This window comes from Oryza brachyantha, chromosome 12 (assembly GCF_000231095.2).
Source record: "Oryza brachyantha chromosome 12, ObraRS2, whole genome shotgun sequence".
Lineage (NCBI taxonomy): Eukaryota > Viridiplantae > Streptophyta > Magnoliopsida > Poales > Poaceae > Oryza > Oryza brachyantha.
In genome coordinates, this window is record NC_023174.2 from 9,163,543 (window position 1) to 9,175,149 (window position 11,607).

General features: G+C 43.5%; 2 protein-coding genes across 2 annotated transcripts; both read left to right on the plus strand.

Moving 5' to 3' along the window:
• Positions 1-1,454: 1,454 nt before the first annotated feature.
• Positions 1,455-4,829, plus strand: LOC102715255 (beta-glucosidase 38). The gene is made up of 11 exons (XM_006663944.2): positions 1,455-1,708; positions 2,080-2,138; positions 2,260-2,335; positions 2,435-2,506; positions 2,622-2,709; positions 2,933-3,176; positions 3,273-3,388; positions 3,483-3,694; positions 3,798-3,829; positions 3,900-4,002; positions 4,319-4,829. The coding sequence occupies exons 1-11, from the start codon at positions 1,489-1,491 to the stop codon at positions 4,591-4,593; spliced, it is 1,497 nt and encodes a 498-aa protein (XP_006664007.1). The 5' UTR covers positions 1,455-1,488; the 3' UTR covers positions 4,594-4,829.
• Positions 4,830-5,602: 773 nt separating this feature from the next.
• Positions 5,603-8,659, plus strand: LOC102714970 (chloroplast stem-loop binding protein of 41 kDa b, chloroplastic). Its single transcript, XM_006663943.3, has 10 exons — positions 5,603-5,837; positions 5,934-6,074; positions 6,165-6,251; positions 6,462-6,552; positions 7,043-7,097; positions 7,183-7,243; positions 7,336-7,557; positions 7,667-7,783; positions 7,968-8,057; positions 8,183-8,659. The coding sequence occupies exons 1-10, from the start codon at positions 5,748-5,750 to the stop codon at positions 8,357-8,359; spliced, it is 1,131 nt and encodes a 376-aa protein (XP_006664006.1). The 5' UTR covers positions 5,603-5,747; the 3' UTR covers positions 8,360-8,659.
• The last annotated feature ends 2,948 nt before the right edge of the window (positions 8,660-11,607 follow it).

The window sequence follows — 11,607 nt, forward strand, 5'->3', positions numbered from 1 at the left end:
TGATGTCTTGCTAATTCCTTTCCTGAAGTTTGTGAAGATAATTTGGCACAGTTTACTATTATAATAATATCTAATTAAAGGTACCATTAGTCATATACTATTATTATGTTGTAGTATGTAGAAAGATGTTACAATAATAGTGTTCCTATAAGTGCACAAAGGTGCTACTATGATCTACTGTAACACAACGATAATGTTACAATATATTTTTGGTAACACATTTTATCATTTCTAAGAAAATTTACATGAGTTACAATATACCTAGCTATAGTTACATGGGCTATAGTAACCGTACATAAAACTATTGTTGTAGACCATAGTAACACATTTTCAGGGTTATAATAACACAAAAATGCGATACTGTAGACCTGTCCTGACATAGTGCTCAGCGATCTTGTAGGCCTATAGCCCACGTTCTAAACCGTTATAATTACTGATCTTGCTTGAGTTGATCCTTCCGCAACCCTGATGTATATAAATGGATGGTCAAGATTTCTGGACAAACAATTACATAGATGCGCAAACTTATATGAGAAATTGTGATACCTACCAACATCACCTCAAGTACTCTATACTTTCTCCATACAAGATTTGATCAACCTTAAGACATTTTGACTATTTATAGTTTTTCAAATGCTAGTTAAAAAAAAAGTGGTCTATGCAATTTACGGGTTATATTTTGTGCCGTCATGGATGCCTCTACTGTGATGGGCTGTCAGCACCATATATCACAAGCATCATATGTCATGGGCCTTAGTTATGGCCCGTTAAAAATGAGAACCATCGGTGACATTTTTTTGCTCGTCAATGATGATTCTTTCTTATTAGTGACCACTCAACACTGATTGTGAATTTTATCCGTCACTAATATGCCTTTAGGCACATCATTGATGTCCAGTTCCCTGGTACTGGTTTATAGTCATCTAAATATTGGACCAAATATTATTCTAAGTGTCTATGAATATTTACAACTGTTGTAAGTTATCTTGCTAGATAAACTCGGAGGTGAAACACTCACCGTCAAAGGCCAGGGTTTAATTAACCCATCACCAAATCCAAGAAAACCACGCGCTAAAAATCATTGATTGTAAATTTGCCATTGAAACGTTACTGTAAAACTGGCACTAAAAAATTATAAAAATGTCAACAGAACTATCATTCGGATGGGATTTTTATAATTTAGAAAAAACTAGTGGTAAATTTACCAATGCCCCAGCTAAAAAAGGTTCTAGTGGCTCAGGACCAGTGGCAAGCCACACTGCTCCACAATGAGAGGGAGATCATCGAGGACGGAGTCGTTGCCGCCGCGCGCGCACCATTCGTGCCAGAGATCAGCGCTGCCTCTCGCTTCACGCATGCGCCGCATGCAGCGCGCCCTGACCACTTCACGGTCCGCCTCCACTACTCCATATATAGGCACAGCTGCAGCAGCAGATCCGACACTCCCACCGCATTCTCTCACTCTCTCTCTCTCTCTTTCTCTCCAACATGAAGAAGGAGCCATTCTTGCTGCCCCTCGTCCTCGCCTTCGTCTCCCTGTGGCCGCGGCACGCCCATGGCAAGCTCGGGGAGCATACCGACCTCACCCGGGCGAGCTTCCCCCTGGGCTTCGTCTTCGGCACGGCGTCGTCGGCGTACCAGGTGGAGGGGAACGCACTGAAGTACGGCCGAGGGCCGTGCATCTGGGACACCTTCCTGCTGCATCCTGGTGAGATAGATATATGAACAATTTTACGGTTCTTGAAAAGGTACCAAGAGATATCAAAATTTTAGTATAAGAATGCAGGCATGTGTGGTATCTGTTAATTAGATGATGAACAGCACATCACCTGATGCAGTTTGACAGTCTCTGTCGCATCTTCAGAAAATGGAATTAAAGTGTGAACTTAATACCGGAATGTATACGCACATTGTTACATAGTGTTGTGCTGATCTGTCTTGTTAATAAAAAGAGAATATGTAACAAGCTAGATCAATTTAAAGTTTTCATTTTTAGCCTTCAAAAAATTTGAGTTGTTGTTGCATTATGGTGCACTGCATTGCGTCACTTGTGGATTTGGCCTGATTGTCTTTGTACAGGTAAAACTCCTGACAATGCGACTGCGAATGTGACGGTTGACGAGTACCATCGCTATATGGTCAGTGACAAGTTTCATGTTTCAGTGCCTCTTCTGATGGGGTTTTTGTCCTAGAGATGATATATGCCGCTTGATCTGTGGCTTATGTGGCTTTAATTTTCTGATGATCTTGTTTCTGCAGGATGATGTGGACAACATGGTGAGAGTGGGTTTCGACGCGTATCGCTTCTCGATCTCCTGGTCTCGCATTTTCCCCAGTATGTGCACCTCACCTGCTGAGACATGGTCTGGCACAGTGATGAGATCATGGGGATTTCATTTCTTTCAGTGACGCTTTTCTCTTCTGCATTTTGCAGGTGGGATTGGGAGGATTAACAAAGACGGCGTGGATTACTACCACAGGCTCATTGATTACATGCTAGCTCATAGTATGTTGTTCTTGGGATTTCTTTCAGTCCTTGGATTGGTGGTATCTGTTTCTTTGCCCGTTTTCAGATTTCGTGTTCTTGAATTCATGGGCTTTTGTTTGATCTTTAACATCAGGCATCACTCCATATGTTGCTCTCTACCACTACGACCTTCCTCAGGTGCTCCATGATCAGTACAACGGATGGCTGCACACCAGAGTCGTGTAAGTGACCAAGTTGTTGATGATCAAAGCCATCTTAGTGGCTGTAAAACATAATTTACAGAAGCACCTCTGAAATTCTCTGCTAAAATTATGGAAGTCATAGCTGCAAATCCTGACACTGGAAGTGCTGCAGGTGTTTCACCAAAATAAATTCACTGCTCCTTGCTCCCTTCCCTGAATTGACGTGTGTGATTGATTCATGTCTCTGACCTCCATTCTGCAGGAGAGATTTTGTGAGATTTGCAGACTTCTGCTTCAAGACATATGGCCACAAGGTGAAGAACTGGTTCACCATCAACGAGCCGAGGATGATGGCAAATCATGGCTACGGTGACGGCTACTTCGCCCCAGGCAGATGCACTGGCTGCCAATTCGGTGGGAATTCTGCCACTGAGCCTTACATCACAGCACATAACCTTCTCCTTTCACATGCTGCTGCTGTCAAGATATACCGAGACAAGTATCAGGCTAGTGAATTACCCATGGCCATCCTATCCAATTTAAAATTTTCTCAAGTTTCCGATGAATCAAGCTCATGTTCATGAAAACTTTGCAATTTTCAGGCTACTCAGAAGGGGAAGATTGGCATCCTTCTCGACTTCGTGTGGTACGAGCCACTCACCGACAGAGAGGAGGACCGCGCAGCTGCGCATAGAGCCAGGGAATTCACCCTTGGCTGGTGATACTTCTTTGCAATGTTCATCAAATTCATTGATGTTACACACTATGTGCACAGGTTGAAGTAACTGAACCTGGACTTGATCTTTTGCTAGGTTCCTGCACCCAATCACGTACGGTCATTACCCGGAAACGATGCAGAACATTGTTATGCGAAGGCTGCCAAATTTCACACGCGAGCAGTCCGAGATGATAAAAGGATCGGCAGATTATATTGGGATCAACCATTACACAACGTATTATGTCAGTCACCACGTCAACAAGACATTCATGAGCTATCTGAATGATTGGGATGTGAAGATTTCATGTATGGCTCTTCCAAATCTCACAGTATTAGACCAGAAACATATGCACCTTTTTCAGTTCTTTGTCTGCCTAGCTAACACATTTTTGTTCATCTATCTGTTCAGATGAGCGTGACGGTGTACCAATCGGGAAACAGGTAAACTGAAATTTTCTCCAACATAAGTTGACAGACAACTAGTTTCTGAATTTTTTAAACACCTGTGCAGGCGTATTCAAACTGGCTTTACGTTGTTCCTTGGGGAATCTACAAAGCTGTCATGCATGTCAAGGAGAAGTACAAGGACCCCATTATAATCATAGGAGAAAATGGTAAATAAAAACACTACATATCCTTTTGAGATTTTCTTCCGTCCAACAAAAAGTAACAAAAAAGTATCTTGAGGTACCAGTACTTCGCGGTACTAAATCGTTTTTGATCGTTGGATCTAATAGTGCACATCCTACTCAGCTAGATCCAATGGTAGAAAATGATTTGGTACCTTAAAGTATCGGTATCTTGAGGTACTTTTTTTAGACCGGAGCAAATCTCTATCATTTCAATTTTCAGATTATGAACAGCAAAACTATAGCAGAGTTTCTGCAGCATGAATCTTGGTGCAAACTCTTAACAGCAAGTGCATTGCAGGCATTGACCAGCCAGGGAATGACACCCTACCAGGTGCACTGTATGACTCCTTCAGGATTGAGTACTTTGATCAGTACCTCCATGAGCTCAAGAGGGCCATCACTGATGGTGCAAAGGTCATTGGGTACTTTGCCTGGTCACTGCTTGACAACTTCGAGTGGCGGCTCGGGTTCACCTCGAAGTTCGGCATCGTCTACGTGGACCGGCAGACCTTCACAAGGTACCCTAAAGACTCAACACGTTGGTTCAGGAAGGTGATAAAGAACGAGGTCTGAGGAGGATTATTATCATCACTGCTGGCGGCTGTTTTGATCAGTGCCCTTTGGTTATGTTAGTTTCTGTTGTATGAATAAGATGTCTTGTACTAGTTGAGAACTCCTTTTTTTGTTCTAGAGTTGTACTTCAGATTTTGCAAGTGAGGATGATATTAGTTACATTCCGGAGTTTATACATAACGGTGATAAGAGAGGTGAATTTCAATATTTGAATCGAAGTATCCATAATTCGTGTCTTTTGTTGTTTTTTAACCTCAGTTTTGACTTTTGACCTTTTGAAGAAAAAGACCTGCAATTTTTGGAGAACTCACAGGAGTCTGCTTATATCACTTAAACAGTTAAACTGAGGAAAGACAAGGTGGGGGTAGAAAACAATAAGCATTGCCCCTTCAGTGACCAAGGTTTACAAACATTTTACCATTTTTGAAAAGTATCTTAAGGTACCAAGAATTTTAGTATAAATTTCTTGGTATCTCAAGATACAATGTACTTTCAGATACATTTTTTATACTAAAAAGTGTGGTACCTCGAGGCACTTTTGTAAAGATAGTAAAAAAGCTCTTAAAATTATGTAACAACGGTCAAGAGAGAACAACATGGGAGCTTAACTAAAAATCTTCCCAACAGAGATATGTTCTCAAAAAGAATTATTAAATATTCTGCAAAAATCTTAGGTAAAAAGAACTCCATTCTGATACTGGAGTATCAGTTACAAGATGATCAGATAATATTTTATGCCCATTGCAATAAGTTCTTGTCTATTTTCCAATTAAGCAGTATATTAATAAAAAAAATGCCTGTGGACACTATAGCCTCAGTTTGTGTACTTCAAAGGAAGAAAAAAGAGGTAGATGTCACCATCAGTTGATCAGAATGCTGCCAAGTGGACATAAGAAAGAATGAGAGGAGAGGATCCATCACTGGATAGGGCTGGCTGCTCCATCCACACATGCCAAAACAGTCCCAGCACCTCTTTTTTTTTTCTCTCTTTGCTTTGTTCTATTAGCACACACTGAACCACAAGTTTCAGACAAGGGATATACTACCATCCTGAACAAACAAAGCCCCTCCTCTTGTTTGTACCTTGTTTTTTATAACATCCCAAGAACTGGGAGAGGAGTGTTGAGGAGTAAACGAGAAAAGAGGAGTGAGAGATGGCAGCAACAGCCTCCCTGAAGAGCAGTCTCTTGCTGCCTTCTCCTATCTCTGACTTCAGTGGTGCAGCACTCTCCATCTCAAGCCAGGTAATCTGAAGAACAGAAAAGCTTGCAACATTTGGTTTCATGAAGTTCAGGCATGGGAGAAAAACTAAGAGATGGTTGTGAATTTCCTTTTGGCAGACTAGGAGGAGGTCATGGCAGCCAAGGGGGGCAAGGATGCAGGTAGCAGCAGCTGCAGACTCCAAGAACATTCTTGTCATGGGAGGCACCAGGTTCATTGGAGTCTTCCTGTCCAGGCTCCTTGTCAAGGAGGGGCACCAGGTTAGTCAGTTGTGTAGTCTGATTTTTCTGTTAAATACAGTATTATCTGTTATTTTTACAAAAAGATCTTGTGGAAAATGCACTTGTTAGGTCACATTGTTCACTAGAGGAAAGGCCCCCATTACCCAGCAGTTGCCAGGAGAGTCAGATGCAGAGTATGCAGAGTTCTCTTCAAAGGTGGGCTGTTTCCTCATATCTTGTCAGTAAGATTGTTCATATGTAATGTGACACTGATAAATAATAATCTCAACTAGAGGTGTTTATTACATCTGCTGTTCTGACGTAAGATTGCCTAAGACATTGTAAAAGCTTACATGAATAGCTTCTTGCTCGTCGATTATGTCGTCATGGATTCCAGTGATGGGATTTGGGATGGTTCTTCTGTAGGTGCTGCACTTGAAAGGTGACAGGCAAGACTTCGACTTCGTCAAGACAAGCCTTGCCGCCAAGGGCTTCGATGTCGTTTACGACATCAATGGTAACACTTCCCAAGCCCAAAATTCACCATGCTAGTACTACATAGATAAAAAAAAAAGCAACTACTCTCTTTGTATTTTAATAGATGTTATCGTTGATTTTTCAGTACACGCTTTACCATTCATCTTATTAAAAAAATTCCGTAATTATCATTTATTTTGTTGTGATTAGACTTCTTACATTTTTTTATAATAAAAGCTTTATTAATCTCAGCCAATTATATCAAATGATACAACTATTGTGATTGAATTTATTACTAAGTATATCCTTATTATAACTAACATTTTTCGTATAATTGCATAATCTTTTAATTAACCAAATGGTTAAACATGCACCAAAAAAGTTAATTGCGTCATCTATTATCAATACTAATTGACACTGTATAGCAACATACTAGCAGTTTCTGAAAAAAAAAAAAAGCAATGTGCCATCCCACAAACTGAAACTATTGCGCAGTTTTTTTCACGCGTATCGGGTCATCGTTTTTACAGGGAGAGAAGCTGTTGAGGTAGCCCCAATCCTAGACGCATTGCCTAACCTTGAACAGTAAGCAGCTACATCATCTGATCAAACTATCACACCCAAAAACTCACAGCATATCTGAACTTTCCAATGCCTGAATTCTTTTCAGATACATCTACTGCTCGTCGGCTGGAGTGTACCTGAAATCAGACCTGCTCCCGCACTTCGAGGTACGTACGTACGCACGATGCGCACGCGCCGCCGTCATTTCTCACCACCTGCTGCCGGCTAACCTGACGATCGCCATGGATGGCTGGCCTAGGTCGACGCCGTGGACCCGAAGAGCCGGCACAAGGGGAAGCTGGAGACGGAGAGCCTGCTGGAGTCCCGGGACGTGAACTGGACGTCGATCAGGCCGGTGTACATCTACGGCCCGCTCAACTACAACCCCGTGGAGGAGTGGTTCTTCCACCGCCTCAAGGCCGGCCGCCCCATCCCCGTCCCCGGCGCCGGCAACCAGATCACCCAGCTCGGCCACGTCAAGGTCCAATCCATCGATCGCCTTCACTGATCCGCCGTGCTGATTCTCGATCAGGAGAGTGTAGTGTACGTGGGTGTGGTCTGAAACTCTTGGGGGATTCGCTCGCGTGCAGGACCTGGCGACGGCGTTCGTGCTGTCCCTCGGCAACCCGAAGGCGAGCAGGCAGGTGTTCAACATCTCCGGCGCCAAGTACGTCACCTTCGACGGGCTAGCACGGGCGTGCGCCAAGGTACGAAGCTGCAACGACCAAGATATTCTTGGCCTCGGTTTCTCGCAGGAATTTCGGGAATTCTGAAAAATTTTCGTCCGAAAATTCTTGCATAAATTTGAAAAATTTCGCCCGAAAATTCTGAAAAACTTGCGGTCTGGAAACCCTGATCTCGCCATGATCACCGGCGTGTTTGGTCACGTAGGCCGGTGGGTTCCCTGAGCCGGAGATCGTCCACTACAACCCCAAGGACTTCGATTTCGGGAAGAAGAAGGCGTTCCCGTTCAGAGACCAGGTATATACATATATTCAGCAGATGCTTCTCTGCAAATTCTGAAATGATTGCTGCTGCTGCTTCTGAAACCCGATGAATTGGGATCGAATTCCTTACGACGTCGTCGCTGTCAAAACAAACTGCAGCATTTCTTCGCGTCGATCGAGAAGGCGAGCAAGGAGCTCGGGTGGACGCCGGAGTACGACCTGGTGGAGGGCCTCGCCGACTCGTACAACCTCGACTTCGGCCGCGGCACGTTCAGGAAGGAGGCCGACTTCACCACCGACGACATGATCCTCGGCAAGAAGCTCGTCAGCGTCTAAGCTCAGCTCAGCTCTCTCCTCTCTCGCCGGTGCGCACCGCGGACGCGGTTGTGCTGGGCGTTTGACTGCGGCTGCGGCTGCACGCCGTGGCTGGCTGGCTGACGGGGAAGAAACAGGTTTCAGTTTTGGTATCAATTCTGCTTCGGTATATATATAAATATACACACACACATGGATACGCGCGTACTACAGGCGTAAGCTACAATGTATTGGGATGTTATGTATTGGGATGTTGTAAGGGTGTGTCTGATTCATCAAATATACGAATATCATAGTATTCTGGCCTTGGCCCTTGGGTAAGCACACGCAGAAAATACTCCGACCACATTCTTTTTTTCATCAATCCGACTACAGCATGGTACTCTGAAAAACAGAACAGCAAAACCTTGCCTCCTGCCCGCACGTCCGCGCGCAGCCACGCCTCGGGCCGCTCCGCACGGTGACACCTCGCCGCGTGCATCAGAGACACATCCGGTAACGGGTGGTACCGATTGTTGCCAGTTGATATCGAGCAAAATATTAAATAGTGAGAGAAATCCAATGATCTATGTCTGACTCTAGTGAGTATAGCGTACAGTATACAGTTGATAGAAACTTAGATTATAAGACAAATATTATATCTTAGAGTAAAGTGTACCAGCGGTCACTAAACTTGTGTGCATGTGTCATCTAGATCCCTAAACTCTCAAAATGTATTTTTGGGTCTCCGAACTTGTCCGGGAGTGTCATATAGGTCTAAACGGGCTTTGACCCGATCCATCTGCTGACGTGCCATGCCACGGTGGCACCTACGAGAAAGGAGAGAAAAGAATAAGAGGAGAGAGATACTGACATGTGGAACCCACCTCGCCCCACCAACACGTAGGCGCTACCATGGCATGCCACGTCAGCGGATGGAGCAGGTCGGAGCCTGTTTGGAACTATATGGCACCCCTGAACAAGTTCAGGGACCCAAAAATACATTTTGAGAGTTCAGTGACCTAGATGACACATGCACATAAGTTTAGGGACCGCCGGTGCACTTCACTCTATATCTTATCTATTTAGGATTTTATCGCTATCTCTAGATATATTGTTGGACTCTATTATATTTATCTATAGATATTTTATCTCTAACATTCTACTCAGTCGTAATGGGAGCGAAACCAACGATTGCGACAGGATTTTGAAATCATGTATTTTCACCGCCTTCTCTTCTTTGTTCCACCATCACCAATTGCATCTCTAATGGACAGTCCTCCACCTTGGTGACTATGTCTCTTGCCTCTTTCTCCACTATTCCCTACCACTCATAGTGGGAGTGTCATGAATGATAGCAATGATATAGACGTTTTTGACTGGAGTTATCGAGGATGATTTGTTGTAATATCCGTCAAGATAGCCGATCATGCAGTAGCCATGGTCGTTATAGATATGGTAGATGATGTAGCCGCATATAGCCGAAGGCGAAAAAAATGGAGACGAAGCTACAATCATCGATGAGTCACATTGCATATGTCAGAGTATACCGTTGGAGGCGCCTTTGCATATGTTAGAGGATGTCGTTGGTTGTCTTGTATATGTCAGAGAACACTGTTGATGTGTGGTCACAATTTTTTGGTTGAACTATGTACGTCATGTAGATCGTCACCATAGTGATGTCTTATTGATGCAGTCTTTGTCCGTCATAAATGACGCGATCGTTGGTGAAGCATCTTATAGGAATTCCTATTAGAGGTAAGATGTATGTCCATCGTTGTGGACGAAGCATCGCCGTGTTCTCAAGTTTGATGTAGACCATTAGCGGAGTAAGTTGTATAAGTTCAACACATGTTGTTGGTGGACGTGGAGGTTCGGCGAAGACGTCGACTGCTTGATGCGGTGCTTGTTTATTGGGCGATTGATGCATGTTTTCTTGTTGGTTGATTGACTTCAACAATTTGCACATTGGTATTCCTCATGCTCACACACTACCATTGTCGCTCCTCTATTTCTGCCGCTAAAATTTGGAGGTTTGTAGCTAGAAGAAAACTAATGTAATGCTAAATATTGATGTAAGGAGGCCAACCAGATCAAGGTCTCCACCCCCATCCCGTCCCCAGCCTCGTATCATAACACCGCTCGCTCACATAAGGAGGTTGCCACCACCGCCTCGGTCCATTGGATTCACAATGGAGGTTGTGTCCATCTCCATTTATCCAATGTCTATAAGCATCGATTCGTGAGGATAAGTCGACTCCATGCTTCATCTTCACCAAGTTGGCAGATTGCCCTATGGAGTTGTCCTCCTTCCCTCACATAGCTAGGAGGGAGGGCCTACTAGTGCGCCAAGGGCGACGCATTATGCAAAGCAAGATACGATCAACGAGGGATAGTAGGCTCAGCAATAAGATGCCAAGGAGGTCCACCGAGAGCTCAAGCCACAACAATTCCACTGCCACCATTACCATCTCCATCTCCTCTCCCTTTTAACCTTGAGCTATTTGATCCTGGTGCTAGCGGGAGGCACCAAAGCAACATGTCACTTTGTCAGAACATGAGCTTGAGGAGTTGAGGGACAAGTCTCACAGGTTGTTGTGAGGAGCCCTCTCTCAGAATGACATCTGGCCACAAACAATAAAATTAGTAACGGGTGACACGATTTGAATTTTACGAAATGTTAGTGGCATGTCGCCGATGTAGTAATACATTTTTGTAAAACCAATAAATTTCCAATGACATAGATTCGATTAACACATAAAATAAAGTATATAATTTCTCAAATAATAACGCTTAACCTCACGACTATATCGGCGACAACAAGAGTTCTTGTTCTTCCATAACATGGCCTCTTTAGGCTGTGTTCGAGAGATGGATTATTAATCGGCATTATTAATCGGCGTAAAAAACACGGTAATACATTAGTATATGATTAATTAAGTATGAATTATAGAAAATTAGATAAAATGGATTAATCTTAATTTTTAAAGCAAATTTTCTATAGAAAATTTTTATAAAAATACACTATTTAACCATCGGGATACGTGTGCACGAAAGACTAAAACCGAGCGAAGACCCTGCTCTCCAACAGAATAGTTTCACACGTATTCGGTATTATTCTCCATCTGCTCCGTTTCCGAATTCCACCACGTGATCCAAATGGCATGCGTAAACCCGAATTCGAAACTGACTTTTCTCCAAAGTCCAACAACCCTACGTGTACGTGACCAACCACCAAACCCGAACCGCCTCACCCGTTAGCCCGTTAAGATCGCGGGCCAGTACAAAGT

Coding starts and splice junctions, on each gene's coding strand:
- LOC102715255 (XM_006663944.2), top strand. CDS start 1,489: ATGAAGAAGGAGCCATTCTTGCTGCCCCTCGTCCTCGCCTTCGTCTCC. Junction 3,177..3,272: donor TATACCGAGACAAGTATCAG/GCTAGTGAATTA, acceptor TGCAATTTTCAG/GCTACTCAGAAGGGGAAGAT. Junction 3,695..3,797: donor TTGGGATGTGAAGATTTCAT/GTATGGCTCTTC, acceptor CTATCTGTTCAG/ATGAGCGTGACGGTGTACCA.
- LOC102714970 (XM_006663943.3), top strand. CDS start 5,748: ATGGCAGCAACAGCCTCCCTGAAGAGCAGTCTCTTGCTGCCTTCTCCT. Junction 5,838..5,933: donor CACTCTCCATCTCAAGCCAG/GTAATCTGAAGA, acceptor TCCTTTTGGCAG/ACTAGGAGGAGGTCATGGCA. Junction 7,558..7,666: donor CCCAGCTCGGCCACGTCAAG/GTCCAATCCATC, acceptor GCTCGCGTGCAG/GACCTGGCGACGGCGTTCGT.